Below are 15787 nucleotides of genomic sequence, written 5' to 3'. Positions count from 1 at the left end.
TGTTTGAATGCAGCCCAAGAGCGAATCTTGTGCTTTATCCAACTCGACAGTGGTAGAACTGGTTCTGGACCAACGAAATCAGTCGCAGCGCCAGCTCTAACCAATTCGTCCGCCCATTCATTTCCAGTAGTACCGGAATGACCGGGTACCCATAGAAGGTAGATAGCATTTGAAATGCTAAGTTCTTCGATTTGAGTTCGACATGCCATTACTAATTTCGATCTCGAATCTGCCGAACTAAGTGCTTTCAGGGCAGCCTGACTGTCAGAGCAAAAATAGATTCTTTTACCGCAAATTCCCTGTTGAAGTGCGGATTGTACGCCACACAGAATCGCAAAGATTTCTGCTTGGAATGCGGTACAGTATCTACAAAGCGAATGAGATTGGTTTAATCTCATCTCATGACAATAGACAACAGGACCGGCTCGGCCCTCCAACAAAGAACCGTCCGTATAACGAACTACGTATTCTTCAAGTTGTCGCTCCATCCAGCCAGACAGCCATTCCTCATGAAGAGGAATTCTCACATTGAAAGTTTTAGAAGGAAAACTACATGTGAGTGTAAGGTCACTGGGAGCAAGTGTATACTCATCCCAAGTAACCATTTGGGGCCACAGTCTTGTGTGGCTAGTTACACGATCTATTGGGTTACTGTTCCAGAGCCCAGTAACCTTAAGACGGTAAGCACAAGAAAGTGCTTCTTGTTTCAGAAACACATGTAGTGGTTTTATGTTCAAGAGTGCCTCGAGAGCAGCAGTAGGTGTTGTCGAGAACGCACCAGTCATCGCCATCAAGACCATCCTCTGAAGATGGTTTAACTTTGATTGGATTGTCATGTCTTCTCCCTTCTGCCACCAAACAAGGCACCCGTATGCCAGTATTGGTCTAACAATTGTTGTGTAGACCCACTGAATGTACTTGGGTTTGAGTCCCCAAGATTTGCCGAAAGCCCGTCTACATTGGCCAAAGTCCATGCAAGCTTTCTTGATTCTGAAATCGATGTGAGCTGTCCAATTAAGTTTTGAGTCGAGAATTACCCCAACGTACTTAACTTGATCTTCGACAATAATTTCAGAGTCAAAAAACTGCAATGGACGAGCTCCGGTTGTAATCCTTCGTTGCGTGAAAAGCACCATTGAGGTTTTATTTGGATTAACTGATAGTCCAACATGAAGACACCACCGCTCAACAACACATAAGGCTTGTTGCATCAAATCAAAAAGTGTGTTAATGCAAATACCGGTGATCATTATATGATAATCATCGGCGAAACCATACGTCGGAAACCCAAGCTCATTTAGTTTTCTCAACAAGCTATCGGCGACAAGGTTCCATAGAAGTGGTGACAGCACACCACCTTGAGAACATCCGCAGACACTCAGTTTCCTCATCTCTACTTGTCTTAACGATGAGCACAGATGTCGGTTGCTAAGCGTGTACGTGATGGCCTATGAGTTACGCGGATTCTCTGATGCTTCGGTCGTGGCGTACGGAGCCTGTGTGTATGTGCAGAGCATATTTGCCGACGGAACGGCAAAGATGGCTCTTCTGAGTAAGTCTAAGTTGGCCCCCCTGCACGATTTGTCAATCCCACGGAAAGAGTTGTCTGCTGCCCTCCTGCTGTCCCATTTAGTGAAGAGAGTAACCGTCGAGTTGAGCATGAAATTTCTAGAAGTCGTTCTGTGGTGCGACAGTACAATTGTTCTAGCCTGGATCAAAAAAACCGCTAAATGAGCTTGAGTTGTTCGTCCGTAATCGCATTGCGTTAATCCAAGAAGAAACCGATGGTTTCAGATGGGAGTACATCAACACCGAAAACAATCCCGCCGACATCGTTTCCCTTGGCCAGCTTCCCGAGATCCTCAGTAGAAGGTCCTGAATTCCTCGCCTACGTAATCTATCAGATTCAAACGCCTGCAGCCGTTCCAGATACAGATTTGCCAGAAATGAAAGCAGTCCTAGCCGCTCCCACCGTGAAAATCGAACCAATTTTTTCTCGATACAGTAGCTTTATATTATATTATATTATATTATATTATATTATATTATATTATATTATATTATATTATATTATATTATATTATATTATATTATATTATATTATATTATATTATATTATATTATATTATATTATATTATATTATATTATATTATATTATATTATATTATATTATATTATATTATATTATATTATATTATATTATATTATATTATATTATATTATATTATATTATATTATATTATATTATATTATATTATATTATATTATATTATATTATATTATATTATATTATATTATATTATATTATATTATACAGGGTGTTTGGTTCATGGTTAAGAACCTCTCGAGAGATGATTGACTGTCTTATTTGGAGAAAAAAATCGTTCTACACATGCCATCAAATTTCAATCGTTACTAAGTTATTGAACTTTTTGTGAAAAAAACTTAGTTATTTTAAAATAGCTCTAACTCAAAAAGTATACTTTGTATTTCAAATCTTTTAGATCCATTGGGTAGGTGAGAAAATTTTCCATTGAATTATGTCCTCACATGTTTCAGCTAATGAGATTAAGTAACCTTTTCACAGTAATTTATTTAAAATTTAAAAATTTTGATCGATTTTTCGTTCATTTCGCGAAAATCTTAATACTTAACATCACCATTTTAATGATTTAGATTGTTAGTCTTGAAGAGCTGCATAATTTGTTCTGTGACATGATACACTTATCTTTTCTTGTTTTCTTGTGTTTGGGTTATTGAACTTTGGTATTTTTATCACATTTTCACTTCACACTAGGGTATCGCAAAAAAAAAATTTTTTTTTAGCTCTCAAAGGCCCCCCCTCTCATATTATGACAAATGTCAAAGTAAGCTCAGATGCCAAATTTCACATCATTTGGACAATTTTAGACCCCCGCCCACTTCGCATGAAATTTTTGAAATTGGTAATATGGGAAAATATAGAGGAAAAATATATTAAATGCTATAACTTTTGAAGTAGTAATCAGAAAATTAAAATGTATACCTCTTTTTAAAGTAAATAACCATAGTATTTGAAGGAAGACCTGTTTCCTGTTTCCATACAAATAGGTAAAAGTGGGGTACTGGGTCATTTTGGCCTCAAAATTCCCTATTTTTAATAAGTTTTCTGCTCCGTGATGCAAATCATACATATTTTGGTGTTATTCTAATGTAAAAAATCTCAGAAATCGAACGGAACCTTTTTGTCCTTTGCCAGAATACGGGAAGTTGTGGTTATAGGGCCTTTTGTCATTAATATTAAATTTTATCATTTTTTCGTGCATATATCTCTATTATTCTTCAATCAATTCTCATAAAATGTACCTTGTTAAACGTAAAAAAATCCTTAGGAACACAATAAAAATAGATTCGTTATCGGTAAAATTCAGAAACATCAAATTATCTTATATATAGTCTCGATTTCACATTTTTATCATAAAATTGCACATATTAACTCCATTTAACAACAAAATTCTTGTTTAATTTACCTCTTTTAGTGAAAAATACGCTTGGGAATCACATGAGAAAATTTCCATTCTGGAAAAATAGGGGAAGTTGAGGTATTAGGACACTTAACGAAAAAAATGTGATTTGTAGAGTTAATGTCGAATGTTGATGTTTCTGAATTTTACCCCTAAGAATTCATTTTTGTTGTATTCATAAGAATTTTCCACGTTCAACATGCTACATTTCATGAAAATTGATCGAAGAATAATAGAGATATATACACGAGAAAATTATAAAATTTAAAATTAATGACAAAAGGTCCTATAACCACAACTTCCCGTATTTGGGCAAGGGTCAAAAAGGTTCCGTGCGATTTCTGAGATTCGTTCACATTAGAAAAACTCCAAAATATGTATGATTTGCATCACAAAGCAAAAAAATCATGAAAAATAGGATTTTGGGGTCAAAATGGCCCAGTACCCACCTTTCCCCTATTTTTCTAGAAAGAGGAATATCTCCCTTCAAATACTTAGGTCATTTCCTTTAAAAGGAGGTATAAATTGCAATTTTCTGATAGCTACTTCAAAAATTATAGCATTTAGTATATTTTTCCTCTATATTTTCCCATAGTACCAATTTCAAAAATTTCAAGCGAAGTGGGCGGGGATTTAAAATTGTCCAAATGATCTGAAATTTGGCATTTAAGCTTACTTTGACATTTGTCACAATATGGGAGGGGGGGCCTTTGAGAATTAAAAAAAAAGTTTTTTTTGCAATGCCCCACTTCACACTCATTTTCGCTGTTATTGAAAAAGTATAGCACTTATTGCACGTTTTCTAATTTTTATTCGAAAGCCAGAATAATTTTGCAGAGAAAATGTATTAATATCTTTCAGTTAAGTGTATTTAGTATACTTTTAGAAGCAAATTAGTTTAAAGTTCATGTTATTTTTAGCATTTTCTCAGCTTTCCAATGAAGCCTTGGAAATAACGATATAAAGCATATTTTTTTATTTAGCTTAGAGTCTTTTAAACACTTGCAAGTTGAGCACAGGAAAAGTTTAGTAATGAAATTACAAAGAAACGAGAGGAGATAGGAATATGATCAATAGAAAATTTTCTCACATTTCCAATGGATCTAAAAGATTTAAAATACGAAGTATACTATTCGAGTTAGAGGTATTTTAAGATAAATAAGTTGTTTACACAAAAAGTTCAATAACTCTGTAACGGTTGAGATTTGATGGTATGTGTAGAACGATTTTTTTCTCCAAATATGACAGTCAATCATCCCTCGAGAGGTTCTTAATCATGAACCAAACACCCTGTATTTTATATTGATTGATATATACCTCGATTTAGCACACATTTTCCGATTCAATCATGTACGTTAAATCGAATTTTATGTAAAATGGAAACACAAAAGAAATATTTGTTTTCGAATAGAATTAGTTTTTTTATTCATCACACGAAATATTTACACGGATATAACTGATTGTATCCACCTAACAGTGACATAGAAACCACATATTCTCAATTAAACAATTAGATTGCTCTTCTGAACATAAACAACATATTTATCTTAACCTTGTCAAGTATTCGCCAATTCTAACAGATATTCATTTCATAAAGTTCGTCGCAAAATTTTCTCAGAATTCAGGATAACTTATAAGAATATTCAACAAAATTGGATTAATCATTATGTGCATGAAGAGCACAATGCCTAATTTTAGTAAGTACGAAAATTTGTGTTTCTATTTTGTCTCATCTTTATCTTGGTAGACCAACCTGTCCGTCAGATAATCGCAGACTTCAAAAAGCGAACACTACTTGAGTTCACGACCAAACGACTAGTTACGAAGTTTTGTAAGCACAGGAGTTCTACTTGCAGAAAAAAACAACCAAATCGAGCCATCCCGATCAGAAACACATAACAAGAATATTTCAAAACTATATCTCCCGTTATTACTTGTTATAATTTTCTGTTATTTTAACTACTAACGAGACCAAATTTATAACACAATATGTTACGAAAATTGCATTCTGTTATAATCTTGTTATTTCATTCTGATCGGGATTGTAGCGCTATAGTTCTCCTTAAGGAAAAGTTGGATTAAATCATTTTGTACACGACAGATACAATAATACAGTTTAAAAGTCGAACTCATCAGAATGAATAAGACATTTTAATTACAATATAAAAATATTTAAAAAAAAGTTTAATCCTTATGTACGACGAGGAGGATCCATCCAGGGTTGTGGTACCGGTAATACCGGTACCGAAAATCCCGGGAATACCGACCCATTTTTGGTACCGTAATACCGGTACTGAACAAAAGCCAGTACCGGTATTTTCGGTACTATAATTTTTTTTATACAAATATGTGGACTCTCTAGGGGAACCTGTTTCAAAATATCGGTCTGCAAGATGACGTTTAATTATATTAATTACCTTCTAGATAAATCGTTGAGCTAACACCTTTGTGGGGGAATGAGGTGGGGCCATCATCATAATAATTCTAGAAGTTAAACATTACTAGCTCCTGTTGTACTGAGCGGTATGTTTAAATTCCTGCACTATTTTTTCAAAATTAAATTTTAACGATCTTGTACTAAATTTCAAAATATTCACATCTAGCTATTTGCTACGGATTTTTTATTAGCGACATACTGATTGCTTTCCGTTATTCACTGGGTGGCTCGTAATAAGACTATGATCTCAGTCATGTTTGTATTTGGTTTGCTCTTAAACCTTTATCTAAAAAAGAACGAACATCGATTTAGTAGCTAACAATTATAATTGGTGAACTGCTTCAAATGGGATGATTTGCAATTATTGGTGATCGGAAAATTCAGCAAAACTCCATAGTTTACAGGAAAGCAAGGAGCCTTGGTATGCACTAGAGAAAAGGTCAAAACTAATTTACCGAAAAGCAAGAGAGAAAATGCGAGCAACCTGCTCGGATTTACTGCCATTCTCGCTTTGATTTACTGTTGTTAATAGAGTTTCTTACATTTTCCATCTGTTACAGTCGACAAAAGTTGCAACGCTTAGCAGTTATTGATTTGAAAGTGGTCTAGATTTCGAAATGAAAGAAGGTGCCGCATACGAAAAATATCTTCTGCTGAAATGAAGCATGCCATTCAGAAGTAATTAAAAACAATAAACATGTTTTTTGATCAGCACAAATCAAGCATCTGAGAATAAGGTCATCAGTTTGAGCATTCAATTTCGCTTTGAAGCTTTTTTCGAATTTTCTAAAAAAATATTCGAGTACCGGTACTTTACCGGTACTACCGGTACTGAGGGCTTCAGTACCGTAGTACCGGTTCTCACCAAAAAGGGTCGGTACTGGGAACCCTAGATCCATCTCCTTATTTTACACATTTTATTAGCTTATTATTTATTGGATCTATCTCCTAGATTTCTATTTAAACGTGAACTTTTATTATGGTACTCCTGGGGGCCAAGTATCCAGAGTCTTCGATCATCATCTCAAATCGTACGCAAATGCCAGTACAGTTTATTCGAATCCCAATCTCTACTAACGACCATTCTCTATCCGTTGCTGTTGTTGAGAGTAATATATACAGATATACAGAATAGTAATAATATATGGAATATATGAAGAATATAATCACAATCAGTAATATATGAAGAATATAATCACAATCAGTGTCGGACTAACATTGCTTTTGTGTGTTTCCTCTGTTTTGATTAAGTAATGACTGGCACCGGTATTAATTAATAAACACCGTGAGCTTACCAGGAGTCGTACATTGAAGGAAGATTTGTATCTTCCATCATTATCGTCTATTGCATTTTTTGCGATCCACAATGAAGTTGTCGAGCTTACGTTCTTTCATGCAGGAACTGTCATGACTTCATTACAAATTTCCAACAGTTTCGTAATAACTGATACAGCCCCAATGCCTATTAGTGGGACTCACCGTCCGCCAATATCTCGTCACCGCCCTATACCTTCCATCAACCATATCTTTCCAGTTATCTATTTTTAGCTTACACATAAAAACCCATAAAACTATTATCAGGAAATAACTTGAACCACAAATTCGTGTATTCATTTTACTGTGCGATATCAAAATAAGAATGTTTTTGTATCTCAGAATCTTAAACATAATCTAGCGAAAAAACGAAAATAAATTATGTTGCTTTAAGCATTGGAAGTGGATCATAGAATAAAATTGATATTGATTCTTAACATTTCGTTTTAGTAACATCGACATTAAATTTTTTTTTTGCATGTATGTTAAATCGAGGTAAAAATTACGTTAAATCGAAATATGTTAAATCGAGGGTATGTTAAATCGAGGTATACCTGTATTGACATTATGTTCATATGATTTACGGGGTGAGGAGGGTGCATCAGGGCATCATTTAAATTACAACTGGACAATTAAGTGGAAGGCCAATCGGAGTCAAGGAGGAAAAATGTTTGTCGTTCGCGACAGATAAATTTCTCTCCAACAGTTGTAAATAATTTGACGCGCTCTTCTTTAACAAACCATCTCGTGGAAAGCTTAACAAGTATTGCGAAATTCGTTATTCAATCTGTTGAATCATATTGTTGGAAGGAGACCCTTTGATTCCCGCGGATACTGAGTAGGTGTAATTGCCTACGGGTCTGCCACCCCCCTTTTGACCCTTTATACAGCGATAGGCTGAATGCAGAATGGCAACGAAATTTGAGCGTGCTATTAAGTGTAGCCGCATGCAGAGCAAGACTCAAGCTAGGATGGTGGCTACCAACATACATACATACATACTCTTATTTTTCTTCTTTTCATTTTCAGTACACTTTTTCAAATGCACTTTAATCACACACCGCTGCGAAAAACACCCGCGAAACTTTAATCGTTTACTAATGGGATTTTCGATTGATTGACACCGGTGTAGTGTAGTGCACTGATTTTGGACTTTCTAGCAGAAGTGTCAATGGAACATACACAGTTTTCTGCACTTCTGCTAGAAAGTGCAAAAATGGTGCAGTTCCAGTGCACTCCACTACACCGGTGTCAATCAATCGAAAATCGTATAACAAAACTTCAAATTTTCTGCCAATGTGCAGATGACCGAAGGAAAATGTACGAAAACTCTCATTTGTGCATTTTAATTTTCACTTAGAATTTCTTTTTTTTCTCAATGTAAACAAGTGCTTCGGTGACCTAGCAATAAGCGTGCGTTCCTGGCTTCCACATATCTTCACCTTAAGGTGAAGATATGTGGAAGCCAGCAACGCACGCTTGTTGCCAGGCACCGACGCGCTTGTTTACATTGTGAAAAAATGGAATTCGAAGTGAAAATTCAAACGCACAAATGAGAGTTTTCGGACATTTTCCATCGGTCATCTGCATATGGGCAGAAAATTTGAAGATTTGTTATTAAATTTTAAATTTTCGCGGGTATTTTTGCAGTGGTGTGTGATTAAAGTGCATTTGAAAAAGTGCACTAATAATGAGAAGAAGAAAAATAAGAGTGTTTCGAAAAGAAACCCCAAGTGAAGAGGGGTGATATTTTCGCACAAATTAAGAGCTAAAGATGGAATTCCGTCAAAAACTCGGGTCCATTATATAGGAAAATATTCTAGCTTCCTCAAGTAGCAGTTTGGTGGTACACCGGCAAGGTTAGTGTATTGAAAAACGTATTTTTATATTTGCTCATGTCAGATACATGGTCAGGCAGGGGAGAGGGGTGTGTGCGGTGTAGGAGCTATGTTTTGGCTCGCATGTATACTGCCCATAAACGCATAAGAGTCCCATGTGGATTTTTGTCGAAAATGAGTTATCCGTTGGATTGTATTCTGTATCACCACTGAATCACACTGCACAAATAAGATTACCGGGTTTGTTCAGAAAATATCAAAAAAAAAAAATACCAAAACATGGGTGTCCCATCCATTTGGCTCAATGGATGGGACAATCTTGAACAGCGTTTTTCTCGGCTTGCTGTTTTTCAACATGGGACTCTTATGCTGTTATGGGCAGTATAATGTCCTTAAAATAATCGAAAAAATATAAAACCAGTAGATAACGCCATATCGCAATAAAAAGAGATATTCTAACCTTCGATTTCAAGTCCATACATGAAAGGAACTGGGTAACACATATTCTCTTTATGTTCCACTGAAATGAAATTCACTGGTGCATCTATTAAAACAACAGCAAAAACTCATACAGCAGTACATACTCACATAAAGTGCAGAGCGAAAATAGAGTTCCACTTTACCAGCACTTCAAACCATCATCAGATAGGGGAATGAATGTCGAGAAAAAAGAAAAAAAATCACTGCCAAGTACGATGCGACACTTGAGTAGTGACACACCTACTGCGATTGCAAAAGTTGTAGCAAAATATTGCTGCATGCACGTTGCAAAGTATTGCTCCACTTTTTTTGCTTTAAAGCTTTTTTGCAAATGCATGATGAACGAGTTATGGGATGAATGAATGTTCAGTCAGCTCGAACCGTTACCGGAAAATAAACTTCTCCGCTTCCGAATTCAGTGAGAATTGTCGAGCCTTTCCAAGGGGATAAAATGATTGATTGCGTATCATTAGCATCTAGTAGACACTGAAATTGAAATTTGATAACCGCCGGTATCGGATCAGTAACACAAAAGAGTGACATTAATCATTTTACAATTTCATTCTTCCTTTCTTCTACCACCGCAATCGATGGCCACCGATTAGCTCCGAACGGAAAGTACACAATGCTGGCGGACGGACTGCTAATCAAGCGAGTCTCGAAGAATGACAGCGGCGAATACACGTGCAAGGCGTTTCAGGTTTCAGCAGCCGGAAGCAGTTTCCAGGAGAAAACGATTCGGCTCAACATCAAACGTAAGTCCCTAGAGACGATCCTTCCCGATTCCTCCCGCCCCGGCGCGATATGATTGCCTTTCAATTAGCGCTGGCTGGAGCGGGGATGATGGTGGCATAGTAATTCCACTAATGATGTTTTTATTGATAAACAAACCCGATACACACACACAGACAAGCCTTACTTCCCGAGGCGCGGTTACGGTGCGGTAAACGTGACTTACGGCTACGTAGGTGGGGCAGTCAATTTAACGTGCGAGGCTGCCGCGGAACCACCGGCCAACTTCTCCTGGTCCGCTAACAACAAGAGGTTCTCCCATAAAAATCACCCCATCTACAGCGGACAGCACGTTTCCCTGTTGCAGGTAAGCTGACTACTGATTAGTTAAAAAGGGAGGGGGTGGCTCTTGTTTGATAACATTCACTGTTAGAACAAAAAAAATTTAAAGCGTATAAAGAATTTTAAATTATTTTCAATTTTATATAAATTTCAAACTCAAAATCATTCCAAACCAAATTTGACCTCCAAAACTGATTTTAATAAAAATAAGGTTATTACATATAACAAATATAAATGTTCGGCCCCCCAGATCCTTTCAGTGACGCAGTACACAAAACATCTATCTATCCATGGGGTGCAGAGACAAAAACAAAGCGTGAATCCCACGCCTACTGTTTTTTTTTTATTTTCTTGAACAACCAACGTCAATCCTGTATCTGAAAGTCGAAACTATAAAAGCTAATTGTGTCAACAATACACTAATTTAGGCCAACAGTTCAATTAGTGTTCCTTTATGCAGCCATCCTAATAGCGACCCCCCCTCCGGGTTTATATTAGCGTTTTATTTCCGCTTGTTACCTTTATTTCACCATTCTTTCTCCACTTGTAGATAATGATCAAAAACAGTACCGCTTTCGGCAAATACAAATGCGAAGCGAAAAACGAGCTCGGAACAATCTCGAGGGAAATTCTGCTCAAGGAAGGTACTAAACCGGATCCACCTAGCAGGGTAAGTTTGGCACTTAAACTTAAATCCCGTTCCCGTTGATTATTATTAGCCAATCCCCCCCATGGTTACAGTTTCAACTGCGCGGTGTCAACTCGGACACGCTGGACATCGACGTCGGAGCGAAGAAGTCACACGACGTTGATCCGGACCATTCCACCATCATCGGTTACCGTTTCGAGCTGATCCCCACGGAGGAGTACGCAAAGCACCACAGCTGGGACCGAGCAAACCGACGTGACTTTGACGTCGAGGATGGGGTCACGTACTTGCTGGTGCACCTGATACCGGATACGAAGTACCTCATCCGGGTGGCAGCCCGAAACGCTGCCGGTCTGAGCGAGTGGACCGAGGTAAAGGAATTTTCCACCCATCCGCTTCAACCGCACGGTTTCAACTCCGGTACCAGCCGGGGTGATTTAGGAACTGCTGCGCAGTATATCCGGCTACTGCTTCCACTGCTGGTTGCTACTTCCAGTTTCGGTATGCACTCGATCACGACGAAAACAGCGACGTCGACATTTTAACCACATTCGGGAATCGCGCACGTTTTCGGAAAGGACGAGATGTAGGGTGGGGAAACAGTCGATAAAAATAAAAGTTCAATCAAAAGACAACCCAAAGCGAGCAAAAAGTAACACCGCCATAGGGCAGCGCAGGAATCAGATGGCGTTTGACGTCGCATTCATTCATCTATAAAACCTCAACTCACTAGCCCCCTACCGCCCCCTTCAACCAACAATGCCCGGTAGGTAGGACACTTTTCCAACGGAAAAAGGTTTTTTTTTTCTAGCTGTTCGATGCATTGCAATTCGTTGATGTCCACCGTTGACCAATCAATGATTTGGGGACGAGAAAAACGTAATCGCGAAGCGAACTAATTTGACTCACCTTTTTTGGGGGGCAGTTAAACGAATTTTAAGTGCAGAGCAGCATGCAGTGCTTGAACGTGGATGGTTATAGTGGACAGACAAAGTGGACGTAACACTTCGTAAGTTGGAGAAATGCAGGTATTTTAAGTTCTAAAAAATCGTGTCCCCTCTGTCCAACCTGTGACGAAAACATTAGTAGATAATACGAGTTACTTTTTGTGTGTCCGGGAATGATGTCCGGATCAGTGTAGGAAAACAGATTTAATTATGTTTAGTCTATCATTAAATGAGTATATCAATTGTTGATAGTTAGAGTAATGCCGTCTCCGGGAAACGCCCCGCTTGTAGCACCTAGTCACCGAGGACGAAAGAGTTTTTTATTTCTAGTCATAGTTTAAACTACAACTGCAAATCAAACTAGTGTTGGTTGACGGTGTTCAAATCAAACAGTTAGGCGGGTGATTTTTGTTTTTCTCAGTACAACTTCCAGCTTCTAGTCGCGATCAGCCAATAGCTCGACGTCGTGGTTATTGTAATCCTGGCTATTGCGCTTATGATGTTATTTGGAGTGAAGCATTGAGTTTTTTGTCAGTATCCAGAGTATCTTCCGAACTCCTACAATTTCAGAGAAGGTGAGCCAATAAGATCAAGAAGGTCGTTTGAAAGTAGGAAAGAAAATCCTCAGAGAATTTCCATGTAATTATAAAATTTCTTCAAACAGCAGAGTGTTCACGGATATGTCAATAAAAGCTAAGTTTTTTGTTAGTTTCATATTACAATATAATCTATTTGATTTAATTTAATTTGATTGCACTTTAACTAATTTCGCAAGGAAAGTAAGGCCGTCTAGTCAGCCTTTCTTTAGAACAATCGTGTCGATGTCCTTAAGCCAACACCGACCACCTTCTCAAACTGACAAAAGATGCGCAGTGAACACAAAGATTCGTCCGTCTTCATTGATGCGATATGAGCAGATTTGTCCACTTCCTCATCTCTCCATAACTCAACCGATCTTTTCAGTCTAGTGGGCCCTGCTTTTCTATGCAATATTTTTTTCGTTATTTGACGTACTCAGTTGGTTCAAGCGAAGTAAGTTGTAGCAATCAAATTAGTTTACGAGTTTTCTACGCCTAAAGAACACGGTATTCATTACCAAAGTCGAGTAAGTAATTACATTACATTAATCACATGTTATGTAAAGATGATTCATCCTTTTCTGATAAAATATTTCTCATAGACGATATAGAAAATAAGTCAATTTAGTAGCGTGTGAAGTTAATCACACCATCCTTGAACGAAATTACTAGTTGTTGCTCCTTTTCTTATATACTATTTTCTATTTGATTATATTGTTTTGTTTGAATTACATTTCTAATTTAGTATATTGGGTGTTCAGCCACAAGTGGTGACTTTCATCCCTATTGTTTACATGATTCAGTTAATTATTATTAAGATATAATATGCTTTCGCAGTTAAGTATTTTTATTTTTCAGTAGGATGTTTAAAACCTACTTATCTTGTGAATAAGGAGCTAAACAAATCTTATAAACTAACTTATAAACTATAAAGAGAGCTAATCGTTTGCAATTGAAGATTGCGACGATTTTTGTCGGAAGTTGCTTATAATACTGTTCGTCATAATTTCTAATGTTTCTATGTTTGCGAGTCTGTGCAACTCATTTGTGCTAAACCAGGGAGGACGCTTCAAAATCATTTTCAAAATTTTATTCTGAATCCTTTGAAGCGTTTTCTTCCTAGTAGCACAACAACTTGCCCAGATTGGCACTGCATATAGCATTGCCGGTTTGAATATTTGTTTATAGATTAATAGTTTGTTCTTTAGGCAGAGCCTAGAATTCCTATTTATAAGAGGGTACATTTACATATTTGTTGCATTTTCTTTGGATTCCTTCAATGTGATTCTAAGTGAGTTTTTTATCGTAAATCAAACCCAAGTATTTAACTTGGGGCCCTATTCTCACCGTCACCTCACCTAGTTGGGTGAGGTGAGAGCGAAAAAAGCGATCACCGCAGTCACCTAGGTGACTATAGTCACCCAAGGTGACAGAAGTCACCTGGCAGAGCGATTCCTAGAGTCATTTTGGGTGACGACGGTCACCGCGAGAAGGAAAAAAAGTGACTAAATTCTCATCTAAAAAATTTAGGTGACTAGAACCAAAAAGTGTTGCGTTTATTTTTAGATTTTTTTTAGAATTTTCGGGTAACTTTTTCTTTTGGCCAATGGCAGCTGGGAAGTTTTTGAATGGCGAAAATTGATGACTGGCGCCATTTTGAAATCCAAGATGACGGCTTCCGGCTACCATAAAACACTTAAAACCACCATCAATATGGGTGTCATTTCAAAGGTATTGACTAGTAGAATGCGAAAATTGACGATTGACGCCATTTTGAAATCCAAGATGGCGGCTTCCGGTTACCATAATACACTTAAAACTACCATCAATATGGGTGTCATTTGAAAGGTAGTGACTAGTAGAGGGCGAAAATTGACGATTGGCGGAATTTTGAAATCCAAAATGGCGGCTTCCGGTTACCATAATACACTTAAAACCACTATCATTATGAGTGTCATTTGAAAGGTATTGATTAGTAGAATGCGAAAATTGACGTTGACGCCATTTTGAAATCCAAGATGGCGGCTTCCGGTTACCATAATACACTTAAAACCACCATCAATACCCAAGTAACCATAAGCATTAAGCCATTGCACTATATTGGCTATACATTTGCACTAATGTTGCATTGAAACTCCATTACAGCATTAACAACGCAATAAAGCTCTATATTAGCATCAATAATGCATAACTGCACAGCCGACATATAGCATTATAGCTTGCTCTATATACGTATATAAAGCTGATATAACGCGTACATGCTTCAAGGATCTTTAAAGCATGTAAGCTTTACAAGTGCATTTAATGCCATTATAGTGCAAATAAAAAGCTGATATAATGCTATTGTAATGCTGTGGGTTTATTTGTTATGCAACCCTTCTTGAAGATTATATTCGGCATATTTCATTTCAATCGAACATATGCAATATAGTCCAGGAAGCAAACGCAGCGCACTTACCGTGAAGGACGAGGCAAGGTACCTCAGTTCGAGACTTACTAAAGGTAATTTTCGTAAACATTCATATCATGTGAGAACGAAAACCCATTAAGGATATTCAGTACAATGCATTAGAACAGAGTCAATTACGGTTTTAAACAGAATATTTGATTTTAAAATTTTTCCTTTTTGCTCATCATACCGAAAGGAAACATAAGAAATGGTTTTAAAACTATGGCGGACAATGACAACCAACTGAAGCTTTTTAATAGCATTAGTAGTGCCAATATAAGGCTTTCAAATTTGACATTTGTACGCTTTTGCTATATAATAGCATTAGTACTGCAGAAACGAGCTGTCAATCTCTGCACAGTAACAGCACTATATTTCGCCTTTTCTGGCATAATGTCAGCATTATATAAGTATTTAGGGCTTCACGGCTTTTTATGACAGCTTTATATGTGGATCTAAAGCAGATATTAGGCTACGTTATAATGCTTATTGGTTACTTGGGTATGGGTGCCATTTG

General features: G+C 37.2%; 1 protein-coding gene across 1 annotated transcript in view; it reads left to right on the top strand.

The window, feature by feature from the left end:
- Nucleotides 1-13302, top strand: part of LOC131686212 (neural cell adhesion molecule 2-like) — a 105505-nt gene extending 92203 nt beyond the window's left edge. The window contains exons 4-7 of the mRNA XM_058970453.1: nucleotides 10179-10328; nucleotides 10482-10672; nucleotides 11198-11317; nucleotides 11389-13302. Coding sequence (XP_058826436.1) covers nucleotides 10179-10328; nucleotides 10482-10672; nucleotides 11198-11317; nucleotides 11389-11841 — 914 coding nt within the window. The 3' untranslated portion in view covers nucleotides 11842-13302. The remainder of the gene's footprint in view (nucleotides 1-10178; nucleotides 10329-10481; nucleotides 10673-11197; nucleotides 11318-11388) is intronic.
- Nucleotides 13303-15787: the final 2485 nt, after the last annotated feature.

Source organism: Topomyia yanbarensis, chromosome 2 (genome assembly GCF_030247195.1).
Source record: "Topomyia yanbarensis strain Yona2022 chromosome 2, ASM3024719v1, whole genome shotgun sequence".
Taxonomy (NCBI): Eukaryota; Metazoa; Arthropoda; class Insecta; order Diptera; family Culicidae; genus Topomyia; species Topomyia yanbarensis.
This window is presented reverse-complemented; position numbering and strand designations above follow the sequence as displayed.